Source organism: Bradysia coprophila, unplaced genomic scaffold (assembly GCF_014529535.1).
Source record: "Bradysia coprophila strain Holo2 unplaced genomic scaffold, BU_Bcop_v1 contig_500, whole genome shotgun sequence".
NCBI lineage: Eukaryota > Metazoa > Arthropoda > Insecta > Diptera > Sciaridae > Bradysia > Bradysia coprophila.
This window is the reverse complement of record NW_023503752.1, coordinates 1,158-15,577: the sequence shown is the minus strand read 5'-3', so window position 1 is coordinate 15,577 and position 14,420 is coordinate 1,158. Positions and strand designations below refer to the sequence as shown.

At 34.3% G+C, this 14,420-nt stretch overlaps 1 protein-coding gene across 1 annotated transcript; it reads right to left on the bottom strand.

Moving 5' to 3' along the window:
• Positions 1–13,356: 13,356 nt before the first annotated feature.
• Positions 13,357–14,208, bottom strand: LOC119082950. Its single transcript, XM_037192599.1, has one exon. It carries the CDS (start codon positions 14,206–14,208, stop codon positions 13,357–13,359), a length of 852 nt encoding a protein of 283 aa, XP_037048494.1.
• Between the last annotated feature and the right edge of the window lie 212 nt (positions 14,209–14,420).

Here is a 14,420-nt window from a genome sequence, read left to right as displayed (position 1 = left end):
TACATCGCAGTTTCAACAACATTATTACGTCACGAATGCAAAGTTGGGCTCAGCTTTGTTGTTTTGACAGAGATTGTTTTGCTGAAGAAAAAAAAAACTACTACGGAAAGTCATGGTATAGGGCCCATAAAAGTCACTATATAAATACATGTAGAGTCAAAGTCAGCTTCATAGAAAGTCAAAAAATTAATGATACAGTGTTTTTCGAATTAGTTTCGCTCTCGTGTTTTGCTTCCGAAATACTGCAGAAATCCCGCTACCCATTGCTGAGATATTTTGGCATTCATTGTGCTTTTTAATACTTTTTGCTATATAAGACTTTATTAGTCAGAACTTGTCGTTTATTATTGCTGTCGTTGTCGACAACAGATGACAGCCGTCTTTAACACGTTAATGTAGAAACAGGGCATGTCGCATTAGCGACATATAGGGAAAAAAATCATTCATTTAAGCTCCTCTTTAAAGAGGCCTCCATCGCCGTGGATCGAATTACGTTTGTGTAAAACATACACTCGATGCATAATACACATAGTGAACGTTCCATTCGATACAAATTTCGAACTGGGAAAAAAATTGGCCTTTACCGCTGGTGCCACTAATAGCCGAACGGCTGTCGAGTATTTTTCAAAATATGTAGCTTTATGCACTAGTTTAAATTGGTGCCCGTAAACATACATAAATGTTAAATTACATTTTATGAAATAGACGGGAGCTCTCGAGAATATTCTGAGTTACAAATAAATAATTAAATTTGGTTCATGTTTAATTATTTTTTTTTTGTTTTAAATGAACATTGGACTTTCGCTGGAACAGCATAAATATACACAGCATAATGTTTCCGTATCGCGCTCATTTAAAACCATACAATTTTTAAATCCCGTACAACATTAGTGATGTTTAATTATGGTTCTGTTGTATTGCAACATAATGCAATAGTTTTAGTTGTTGCGGTGAAAATGAATTACTCCTTTTCAATAAAATCCATCAAATTATTTATTTCTTGCGGCTAGGTTCTGTCTAAATTCTAATTGGTGCTACTGTAAGATGCTAGGTCCTCCTACATTTTTATTCAATGTGGGTCCACCAAAATGAAAATGAAAATTTGGTCGCTTTGCTATGCTATGCTTCGGCAATTATTCATTTGAATATTTAAGTTCGTTTTGATTCTCTTTTTTGGTTCTTGGTCATTTTCCTTTCCCATAGCATAAAGCACATTATGCATTTAACTAACGTTTAGTAAAATCAATAGTGGATAGCGGACTCACTACTGTCGACATTAAAGTTGAGTCACGTACCGAATAATGTATTACATTTCTAACATTGCTGAACTTGAATATAAACACTTGACATCAAACGAACGACAATGGCATACTACAAAACATATCTGCATACGTATATTTGTATATATCTGGAAAGCGAAAGTTCAATTGATTGGGTATAATAAGCAACAGTATACTAATCAATGTAAACTATTTCCTGTTGTATATTCAATTTTCATTTCTATATTATCGAGTTACATAGCATTTTCGAATATGTGATATATAAAGGTTCGCGTAATTAATACGTTTACGACTGATTAAGATTTTCGGGTTAATAGTTTGGTGTAATTTGGAGCGGACTGTAAAACATTCGAAAAATATTGTTGCAAAATTGACGACAAGAGGCACAAAAGCACCTCTATAAACTACAAGATATTGTACTGGTTTGAAGATTTTTGTTTTGACAGGTGTGACAGTTACAATCTAGAAACCAGCACGTTGTATATCTTCCTCCGGAAGACTACTGGAAACGTGTTTTAACGCTAGTGTCTGTGAACGAGTTTCATGTATGTGCAATTTTCAATTTTCTCCACGAAACGATAACATCAATTCGTCATATCACATTTTCTTTACACAAAAACAGAGTGACAATTCGGCGTAAGAAATTTTCTCCCCAAATTATCATCATTTTGTCAGGGCACTCTGAGTAGAGAAAATAAGGTAGATCACAACGCGCATATGAAATATAAATTTTCTAACGTGAAGTCAACCTCAGGACAAAAGGAAAATCCAACTTATCCAACAAATAACAATCTTATGATTCGGAGCCGAAAGTGAGGGAATTTTGGAATTTTTTTTGGCGCAATAATATTAGCGCTATTTTATTCGAGCGCAATATTTGAAATTGAAGTATTTGCAACGAATTTCAACACAATATTTTTTCTTCGACCTCAGACTTCAGAAGCATTTGTTGTGTTGACGGTAAAAATTAGAAAATTTGACCTGACAGCACCGTACCAACTTTTTTTTTCATTTCTTCGGTGAATGAATTGTTATTACTTATGTGTGGTGTGATTAACCTTTCTTATTCGGCCTTGAGAAAATAAAGTTTTGTCGACACTTTTCTATTTTCTCACCCGAACTGTCACCTTTATTTTTATTTGAAATAGCTATTTTCATAATAAGGTAGTAAATAAATGGGAGCGAAGCGAGTTCGGCAACACATCGTGTGCGCAAAACCTCCATTTACTACCGTGTTAGGAACAAGATTTTATCTACTGTAATGTCATAATCACAATTAAAAACTAATTTAAAAAATCGATCTGAAACATTAACAAGCCATTAGACAAGTGGGTTGGCCTGTAGAGTCGCCACATTTTGTCATAGTAATTCATTCTCTGCAGAGCTTATTTTCATGTGAACCAACTTCACATTTGTCATTACAAAACAAATGTCGCCAAATGAAGTTGGTTCACATGAAAATAAGCGCAGTGACAGCAGTAATTTTATGACAGAATGTACTAAAATATGGGAAAAGTCTATTACATTTCTTCTTAGTTTATAAACATCATTCTTCTATGACACCGTCAAATATTCATATTTTTCACAAACAAATCTCAGATCTAGTACACTGTCAAGAATCAGCCAATTTTCAGTGAATAAATGTAAAATTATCGAAGTTCGCCGTGAATAAATGAGAAGTTATCGAATTTAGCCGTGCGCAAATGAAACATTATCGAAATTTTCAGTTCATAAATTGACGTTCTGAGAATGACGTGTTTAAATCTAGCTCATTTTGATTCTAAAAGTGTCACCAAATTGTGAATATTATGACCGTACAGTAGATAAAATTCTTTAACAAATTGATGTTTTTGGTTCGTAGAGAAAACAGCTCAGACCACACCTTGCACATATGGAAAATGTTGTGCTCACCTCTGGAAGAAAATAGAACATTCCAACAAGGGTGAGGTATTTCGGTTCCCTCTTTAAACAAATAACTACACTTTATACTTTCAATGGTTATTCTGCTAATATAAACCTTGGCTAGCCAGAACTTATCGCTGAACGTTTGCTACTGATGTAGTTATCTTTAACACCATGAGCATCACAAATGAGTTGAATATAAAAGATAGGCAACCTGTTTAGAATAGTATCATGTCGGACGGTGTAACCACTCTATTACTTTTAGATTGGATGTATCCCATCCGCATTATTGCAAACCGACGTATGTATTTATAAACATTTTTCGAGAGTACCTTATCTGCTTTCCCTTTACATTTATATCCACAATCCACACGTGCTAATTTTCTAATTTATCTAAACTTTACTTTGTGTGTTCAGTCATATAATTTGAGGGCTAAAATTTGCGAAAAATTTGTTAAATCAACTTGATTTGATGAGTAAACATTTTATCTGGAGGTAAAAGTAAATTTACAATTTATTTCGAATTGCAAAATAAATAAAATTAAGTTAACTAAACATCATAATGACCCATAAAAGCAGTGTTGACTTGAGGAAAAAACCGGATGGAAATTGTGGGCGTTTACTCTCTTTTTTTTTATTACAACAAAATGTTGAATTTTTTTTTTTTTGTATAACCGAAAGACAAAGCACATTTCAACCATTTCAATGCAAACCATTTCTTTATTCAGTTTTTGTATTAATCGCTTCTGTGTACCGTGTTCATTTTATGTGTTGCATAGAGTAAAGTACTCAAGGATGGAACAGGCACATAATGTGTGATGTTATTGATGCTCAGAAATTCGAGATTTTGTTGTAAATTTGGTGAAATTCTGTGGCCATGTGTCTTTAAAAGGTGAAAGCTGTTGTCAAATTTTTATTTGAAATGAAGTTTTTACCGAATTATTGCACTACCATATTATTGCAAAAGTCCGAATCATATCAATACCATAGAAATGAAATGTTGAACAGATTAATCATTTTATAACTCTGTTTTTGACAGTCAGACTTGTATGAAAATACAACATACCAACGAAAAACGGTTTGATTATCATACAAACCTGCCTGTCAGAAATATTTTTTTCAAAAAATTCAACTGATAATAGCTCATTATATGTCTAATATCAAAGTTACTTTTAAATTATTCTTTTCGTTACCGAAGCTGGTTCTATAGACTGATGATGAAAGAGAAGAAGATCTTTTAACAAGTACCCCAAGGCAAGTTAAAATAAACTGATCTTCTGTCCTCTCGCTCTCAACGTACCACGTTGAAATAGAAGCAAATACTTTGACAAGTACCCCAAGGCAAGTTATAATAACTGGCCTTCGGTTTTCTCGCTCTGATCATCACCGTCTATATATGAATAAATTGTCTTTCGATATCGAAACGACACATGAAAAATTAAGACTTTCATATCAGAGAACAAAATTATTATAATCAATCCATTTGTCGAAATGGTGCTATTTTATACACTAGATGTAGATCCCATTGTTTCGCTGTAAGAATAGAAATACTTATTTTCGCAATTCCGGGCCATAATCATCACCTTTCCATGCGTCCATACAATGTCATTTTAGAAGTTTTATTTCACCTTGAGTTATTGATTTTTTTTTCGCACTTGGGCTTTTTCAATTTTTTTTTCGCACGCTATATAGCTAGTACATTTAAGAAAGCCAAATTTTTATAAACAAAAACGTTGCACCGACCGGGATTTGAAGCAACGACTATACACTATAGCCATTCGGCTGCAGACTCATACAATTATACCGAACATATTGTTGAAGCGTACATACTAAGCATTGACTATTTGATTTTATTGAGCGCGTATCTACACATCACATTGCAATGTACTATATATAGTACAAGTTGCTTGATCGTTCAAATGAATTTATGTTTTTATGTGAATGTTTTGTAGACCTTTTAGTAATATTTTGCCTACCACGGTAGGTACATCAGTATTTTTTCGCGAAAGACGCTCCGTGTACCACTTTTGGGTGTTTTACTCTATCGGAATGTACAGTAAGTATGCTTTATTTCCGGAAGCTTTAATCGGCCATTTTATTGTGAACAATCTTTTTAATATACCGAAATATCAAAAATACAAGGCAAGTATTATGTGTATGAGCTAGTATTTGAACAATGGGAATACAATGTCTGAATTTACTTGTATTTTATGTATAATAAGTAAAATGGCTTATATGTAGCTCTCGAATAAAGTCCCGGGAAATATTAACAATTAATTCTTTTATGTTCTGTAAAATTACAAAAGGGTTGAAATGCTTTGTTTTATTGTTTTGGTTCTGACACAAACGAAAGGTTAATGCAAATAATAGGTGCTGTGCTCTCTCTATTTGATATTGAAATGGAAGTTATTTTCTCAGATTAATTTCAAATCATTAAATTATATGCATAGAGACACCATGTATAGTTTCAACTACCCGACCCAACCGTTATTGTTCTGCTACTATACCATCACTATAGCTTGGAGGTATGCGGTGATTTGGATATAAAGGTATCTTCGCTAACAATTACTTCTAAAATTAATTAAAGCTCACTCTCTTCAACCCTTCACAAATTCTGAGTTCGCCTCGGGTATTTCAAAACATTAGAATTTTAGAATTTTTTGAGATCATGTGTATTTACTGCGATGGACATTGGTGTGAAGTTGTCTGAATCATACAAACAGTTGACGGTACGATTTGATCTATTGACATTGTTTCTCGTCTGTCAGTTTCACCAAACTTTGTCAAATAATGTACTTTGTTTTTGACAACTAAGGAGCGTAATGCTTAACACTTACGTCGAAAGCTCAAACATTGTGCACGACAATTACTATATCTAGTATACAAGGGACCAATACCTTTTATTTCTACATTGAAGGTTGAAGAAACAGAGAAAAGAATCGAATTAGATAAATGCTTCCAAACTAGTCTTGTCGCCTGTAAACTGAATTGAAATGACATTTTTGTGGAATTGAATAATTTTCGAATTCATTTTCCATTACGTGATAACTAAGGAGGTTTTTTTTGATATACTGTCAGTTTTTTGCTGTGTATCACTCAGATATCATATAATTTCTAGTAGAAATCGAGCCGATAAATTTCATCAAAATGACACGGTGTTAATGTAGCGTAATATTGATACCATATATCGACTACCGAGCTTTGATGAACTAATTCTCTATTTAAGTCTGTCCCGTAGAGTGTGATAGAGTGACGATTTTAGTTTATCTTAAAGGTTGATTCATACAAATAAAATAATTTGAATTGGAAAACTGTGACTGATCATTTACAACATCAATCGCTTTCTTCCTTTTTGCAGACTTATTTTGCTCACCCCCGCCAATCAACAAAAAAAATGGAAGTATAATCATGAACATGACAAAGCTGTAGAAATACACATCATCGAATTAAATGTAAGTACATTTTGCCATTTATTCATCACCAGTATGACATATATTATATGTAGTTGAAAACAAACGCCACATCCAAATAAAAGAGTGTTCTTCGCAAATGTGGTTACCAGTTTCGTTTTGAAAACCCTTACTTGACGCAGCATTGTTTAAAATTATACATGAAATTATTTATTAATCACCCTTTTCGGAATATCTCTTACCACATTTACGTACCGCCCTCGCAAAAGTTTTAGGTAAATTCTGTGTTTGAGAATTTTCGCTCAGAGTAGGGTATATATTGCCAACTTATATTTGCACGTATATCAGGGTGGGTCGAATTTTTATTTTGTTTTTCTTTCAAAAGGCTTGACCACAGGTAGTACTTAGAATTGAACAAGGAATCCTAAACAGCAAAAAAAAAAAAATTAAAAATTGATATTTACATTGACTAGGCTGATTTTTGATTTTCGAGGTCGTAGCGTGAGGTTGCTGACTGATATCTCGGGCATTTGGGAACCGCAGGCATTACTACTAACTGTAGCTAATAGCTTAGACTTCTATAAGCCCAGCTATAAAATACCACAAGAACGTTGTTAATCTGCTCGAGCAGCTAAATTCTGTTCCCGACTAAGACATTTCGGCCAAATATTTCAAATTTATTTGCAAAAAATGAACAAATTATGACATAAAACGGCATGTGAGGTATGTCTGCCAGAGCGAAGGTGTAAGTCAACAATTGCAGTTAGTAGTAATGTATTCTGATCCCAAATGCCTGAGATATCAGTTAGCAATGTGTACAACCTCACGCTACGACCTCGAAAATTAAAAATGAGTCTAGAGGCAAGGAAAAAATCAAATTTTGATTTATTTTTTTTTGCTATTACGGATTCTCTGTTCAATTCTAAGTACAGCCTAAGGTCAGGTCTTTTATAATCATAAAAAATGGAAATACGAACCACCCTAACGTATATATACACGCTTACGTTATATAAGTGGTACGTACGGAATATAAGTTCTAAAAACATAAATATGAACTCGGTACAATTTCCCTTAAATGTTGCCATGGTGCGGATTATTTTGCCCGAAATTGTGGCCCGATTTATCTGTATAAGTATACAGAACAGCGTAGAATTCGATGATTTTCGTTATATACATTTTTACATGGATATGGGATCTCTACACATGTATTCATTTTAATTTACATAAGATACAGGATACGCATAAAATGTGGAAATATATTTTTTTGTGCTTACAAGAAACAATGCATTCGCTTCTAATGTTATACTTTTAATACGCATTTATTTCAACGTATCCTCAGGCACCGAAAAGCTGGTTAAATATTATTTTTTTAAACAAAATTCTTTTAATGTACAAAACTGACATATATACATACGCGAGAGTTTTAAATTTTATTTTCTGCACAATTTCAAATACCGTATTGGCATGCATGAAGAATATATAGCAGTTTGGGGGATTTAATCGGGATAACAATCATTTTCAGTTTATAGTTGGTTATTATACAGCTGCATTCCATGTTTAATAGATGCAATAAATGAAACATAGAGGAAAATTATTTTGTTCTTTCGTCGTCTCTTTTTAGCTTAAGTCTTTACCCCAAAGCTGTTTTATTAATATTAACGTTTTTCTAATTATGTGCACACACAGACGAAAATATGGGGTTACCGTTGTAGGTATGCTTTCAGATAAATTCACTGCTATGGATTTAAGAAATTCGAATCTTTCAGAGATGTCAGTTGCGGTATGAAGGCAAGTAGTGGCAAGAAGTAAAACTTTCGTTGCATTTGTTCAGGAAAAACGTTGTAAGCAACGACTTTTAAGGTGGCCTAACAGTCATCCGTTTTGCTTCTATTGATTAAAATGCCAACTGTCATGTACATGAAGGCAAAACGAAATGAAAACATATGACTGTGAATTCAGACTTCAGTATTGTTTCACTAGTGCTAATGTCAAAAAGATGAAAATTAATTTCAAATTTTATAGCCCGCGAAATTTACAACTGTTCGAAAAAAGAAGCTCGTGGTTAAAAACACAATAACTCAGTTTAAAGATTCGCGGTTTAAAGATTGGCTGACTAGCTGGAGAGTCAAATCTCTAGAGGGTCCGTATAGCTTCCTGAGGGAATTTGATTTACAAATTTAAAAACATTCAGGCCATTAAGCAGAAAACAAACTAGCAATTTTACGTCTTCCATTGTTTAACGTATGTTGCAAACAGGATTACAATGAAAAACGCAATTGCCGATCTCAGCCACACTAAATAGCTCTTAAGTTGTGTTTCAACCTTAAACGAATACAATTGCTAAATGTTGCTCATATGCAGAATGAGCACCAGCTGAATATCACCAGCTGGTGTACAAACAAAAACACTTTGTATTGTATACAATTCAAAGACAACCTACACACAGTGCATTTCTACGTTAACGTCATCTACGCGCACATAACACGTATGAATGAAGTAAACACATTGTTAAGAATGTGTTTTGATTGTTTATCATACAATAAGTGTGTGTTAGCAGATTCAGCTGGTGATATTCAGCTGGTGCTCATTCTGCATATGAAAAATATTTACAGGCTGTAAGTTAAAATCTGAGCTCAAATTTCTGTCTGTGCAGCCACAAAAGTTCCATTTATAAATTTTTTACATTCATGACAGGCCTAATTCTGCTTTTTATACATCCTCTTGCAAATCATAATATGGCATGGCAATAGATGCTTCATCAATTTAATATATTAAATTCGCTAGAAGCAATTACAAATCATGTTAATTTGTCTTACCTGTCATCATACCCATATTACCAAATTAAATTACCATTCGTGGGTAGTATCAGTCTTTTCATATTGGCTGTGTCATAATAGTGGGTGGTAGATTCTATTTTCGAAAAACAAACCAGAAACGAAAAAGTGTGGCCATAAAAGTCTGAGCTGCCGTCACTTTTCGTTAGGAAAGTTGCATAAAACATTTTCTCAAAGAAGCCAGCGCAAGCCTAATTTTTTTCAATTTTTTCTCTCGGTTTCCTCTACCATTTCTACTGGATTTCGTGTTGAGTTTGGAAGATTTTCAGACATTTATTTTTCAGTTTTTTTGAGTCTGTATTCAATTTCATTTCCATTCAATGCATGACCTTCAAAATGGATATAATTTTAACATTCTAGACTCTTCCTACAAACGAGCTAAAATAACCGTTTTTTTCAACTCATCGAAGAAACGAGCTAAAATAACCGTTTTTTCGACTCTTTGCAGAAACGAGCTAAAATAACGGTTTCTTTCGACTCTTTGCAGAAACGAGCTAAAATAACGGTTTCTTTCAACTCTTCATAGAAACGAGCGATATAAACCGTTTTTTTTCGACTCTTCATAGAAACGAGCTAAAATAAGTACACAAATTTGGATAAATAATAGGACACATCTCTTCCATAATGTAAATGTAACAATTGATTTGGTTTTTGTTTAAATTACAATGATTTGATGTTGTTTTATTATAAAGATGAACATATTTAAATAAAATGATGCAAATACACATTTGGTGTGATAAAAGAGTATTTCACCGAATGTTCTTTTTTTGTTGGGATAGAGTTTTTCCTGCTGGAAAAGAAAACGTACTAAAACGTAAAAAGCTGTCAAAAGATGTCACAGAAGGATAAACTAAATATACTGAAATCAAACGTTTTTAATTCGTTATCGACTGTAGAAGGATTCTTCGAAGGTTTTATTTCACAGGCAATAACAAAAAGAATTGATTTCCGTCATAGAGCCGCAAACCGATTTTCGTTACGGATTGCAAAAATGAAGGCTCTAATGTGAAACCTCACGACCTGAGGCTCAGGTTCACGTTGCTAATAGAACAAATCGTGTTTTCGACACATTTTGTAAGAGGAAGAATTCACTACGTTTTGGAGGTTGGCACACGGATCCCATTTTTGGCACACGAATTCCTTTTTTCCTATTCCCAGACCCTCGAAATACTCTGAAAAACACTTTCTACCACTTGGCAGACACGGTTTAGAGGTTGACACAAAGATCCCATTTTTGGCACACGAATTCTAATTTTTCCTATTTCCAGACTTTCCGAAATAGTACATTTCGTACCTAGGACTAAAAGTCTTTTTAGCGTGTGAGAGGTTTCCAAACCGTAGGCGAGATCTGGAATCGAATTCGCTAAAAAAAGACTTTTAGTCTGTGGTACGAATAGTATTTTTCATATTGGACGGCGAAAAAGTGTTCGGGTCTTAGGTATGAAAAATACTTTCTACCACTTGACACACACGTTTTAGTGGTTGGTACACGCATTCCATTTTTGGCACACGAATTCTAATTTTGGGTAACATTTCATTATTGGCATAAATTCCGTTATGTTGTCGAAGTATACAAAATCACTTGAAAAGATCGAATTTTGTGTGTGTGCCAGATTCACCCGTAGTATAAGCTGGCACACGTTGGCCCGTGTGAGAGATTATCCGATGCCAGATTTAGATCGAGATTGATTTGAGAATCAACGAAAAAAGTAGAGCAGTATTCTATTATTGCATTGAATAAATCATTAAGTGAGTTACGTTCAAGCGATATAAGGCGACACTTTCAACAAAAATGATTCGCAATTATTCATGAGGTTAGTAAAAAGTATCAAAATCTTTCATCTCGATTGAAGTTACTGTAGCTACAGATAACAACGCGAAAGAGCACTGCTCCTAGCTTGACCACAGGATTTATTTGAAGGCTGATGGTGTATCAGAAGAAGTTTTCAATTTGTTGAGTTATGTCAAGAGTCATGCTTTCTTGGTGCGAGTAAAATACGCAGCAAGTACAAGTGTATAAACGCTTGCATTTATTTTGTAGACTTTTTGACGTCTGTTGTTTAGTAAATTACTATAATACGTGTTCGTTATCGGTATAAGTAAAACTTAAGTTGTTCTCTTCTCAAAGGAGAATTAAACTCTGATTTATTCAATCAATTGTTACAGTATTTATACTAAATTCTAACAAAGAACTTAATCTAAACAAAGAGGTGTTAATGAATCAACCTACGTAATTGATTCATTAGTACATTGACTCTAATGGTTCAACTTAATCCTACGTAAGTCATTAACTTCTAGAATGATTGACATGCGCATCCTGCATGTGCATCAAGATGAATCATACCATAACAATTATGTTCATTCTTAATTATTATGATACACAACAACAAAACATATATCATACAGCACACTCCATGTTACTTGTATATCACTGCTATATATGCGCACTATACTTGCGCATCAATAGCGTATTGCATATTATTTGCATACCATTGATATACATGCGCACTATACCTGCGCATCATTAAGTGCACTATACGATCGAATAGTTATGCTGCTATGTACTCAAGTTCATATGACCGTAATATATCAATGCTTATATAGAATTATTCTACACAAGCATTAACATACTCCCAGCCGTAGAACTCCTGAGTTCTACTAAATTATTTCTTAGAATTACGGTATCAAATAATCTTAAATAATCAAATTCCTCATGTTATATGTAAATCACTACAAAAACATTTGTTTCCCAAGCTTTACTTAAAAAGAAAATGCAAGGTCTGCCTAATTTTGGCCATAAATACATGTTTTGAGTAGAAAATTACACAGTTAACTTCTAACGTTCCCACCGTTACGATGAAACGCTTATCAATTACCTTAAAACGCGCCCAAACTCCACATCCACGTTCAACTGCGTCAACAGAAACTGTGATTTGGAAAGTGAAAACGCCTGACGAACCTCTGGATTTGTCAACTGGTTTTGGAGACACTTTTGATAACCATTCGCCACCATTGCTTGGGTTCATCAATAGTGATCCAATTTCTTCAAATGGTCCAGTTTCTTCAAGTGGTCCAAATTCTTCAAGTGATCCAACATCAACTTATACTACGACCTCTTCGGTACCAATATTATTGCCTGAAGCACCGGTTTTGCCCGCATCCGGTCAAAGTACTGTTTTTCCACAATCAGGACCGACTGTTGCTACTACTAACATTCGAGTAGTCCCGCACTCATCCTTCGAAAGACAAAATGCGGCTGGACCATCTGGTGTGATAAACTCAAATGCACCACCTACAGGAACAGTTGGTGTTCCAAATGTGACAATGCCGAGTTCTACTGGTCGTGCTTCACCGATAATGCTGCTGGTGTTTGCGTTAATGGCCGAGGTGAGCCGATTACAAATATTTCGACTGCTGATGTTGCTGTTGCCCATCAAAATAGAGCGTTATGCAGTGTATTGCACCGGTCATTATCAATCGAGCTCGTTGTTCGTGCAGGAACATGGTGGCCGCATGCTGTGTGGACCCTTGATAACAGAGTTTCTCGAGGATTCGTCGTGCGTGCACCACATCCGTTACGAGCTGCAGCGGTTCCATTTGTTACACCACCGATAGATGTTCATCGCGTCTTAAGCGTTCTTCGTATTCTCGAAATAGAATACGATTTTGTACTCGATCTTTTCTGAATAAATATTATTTTGTTGAGAAATTGAAACTGTGCATTTTTCTCTTATGTAACTGTAACACGATGCAAACGGAAACAAAAGTTTAAGTAAGTATGTACGAGTAAGCATGAGTGAACTAAAAAGTTTTATCATTATTGTAAGTATAAAAAGAATTTCATCAATTAGTCATAAACGTAAGTATATAAAAAAGTACTCCTTAATTTTAGTAAACAAAAATTACAAACTGCCATATATAATAGTTTCATTATGCGAATCGTAATTCAGTGCTAGGTTGCTCCAATTGCACATCACCTTGACTTATTTTCTTTTCATCGTTGTTTATTATGAATTTCTTCCGCTTTGAATGCTCTTTAATGAAAATACAAATTGCTGCAGTTATTAACACGAATATGATAATATACACCAATGTATAGTGGTGTATGTGATGAGTATTAACCGCTGGGTGTTGAAGAATTTTTCTTTGATCTGAAACTGCTGCTTGCAAATTATTCAATTCATTAGATATGTTATACGTTGGAAAACTCTCCATGGGTTGTTGAATCAATTGATCAATATCCATGTCAATATCTGTAGTAGCATTCAATGCTGGAGTTATAATGATTGGCTGGTCTTCATCATAAATATTTTCGGAGGCAAATTCAAGGTTCTCTGTTTGTATCATGCATTGCCGAGAAATAGCAATTATGCCAGAACCTTGCACAGTGCATGATGTTATGCTGTCTTTGCATATCATATTTAATATGCTTTTGTTTTGTACTGAAAATATAAAACTATTAGGCGTTATTAATTTAGACCACGCTTGATTTTTCTTCATTATAGTTGTATGACATCGAGGCGGTATTTCTTTTGATGCATGAGTAAGAATTGCCATTTCACATAATGCCTCGTCCTGTTGTACAGTATAGACTGGATATTTTTGTTTACAAATAATTACGTTTCCATCGAACTGCAAGCATTGTGCATATAGTTGAGGTGTTAACATATAATATCTGTCTTGTCGTTTGTTCAATGCAATATACTGATATGGCGTTGTTATTGCTCGAAATGTGTTGTCATGTTGAAATGGAACAGGAATTATATGGTGCAATGTAAACATATCTCTGCTTATAATGGGATGGTAATTCTCAATAATATTGATTCGTTGATACTCGTACTCTTGCTTCTAACAAATTATATATGTGTGCCACGTTTTCCGGGATGTTGTCACCCAGGTATCATTAAATCGTTCGTAATATTTGAGGATATTGCTATTAGGTGTTGCTTAAGCTGAGCGGGGCTAATGACAATCGGTGATACTTTGCCATGATG

What these genes read in the sequence shown, in the direction of transcription:
- LOC119082950 (XM_037192599.1), bottom strand. Translation starts at nt 14,208, where the DNA reads ATGTTTACATTGCACCATATAATTCCTGTTCCATTTCAACATGACAAC.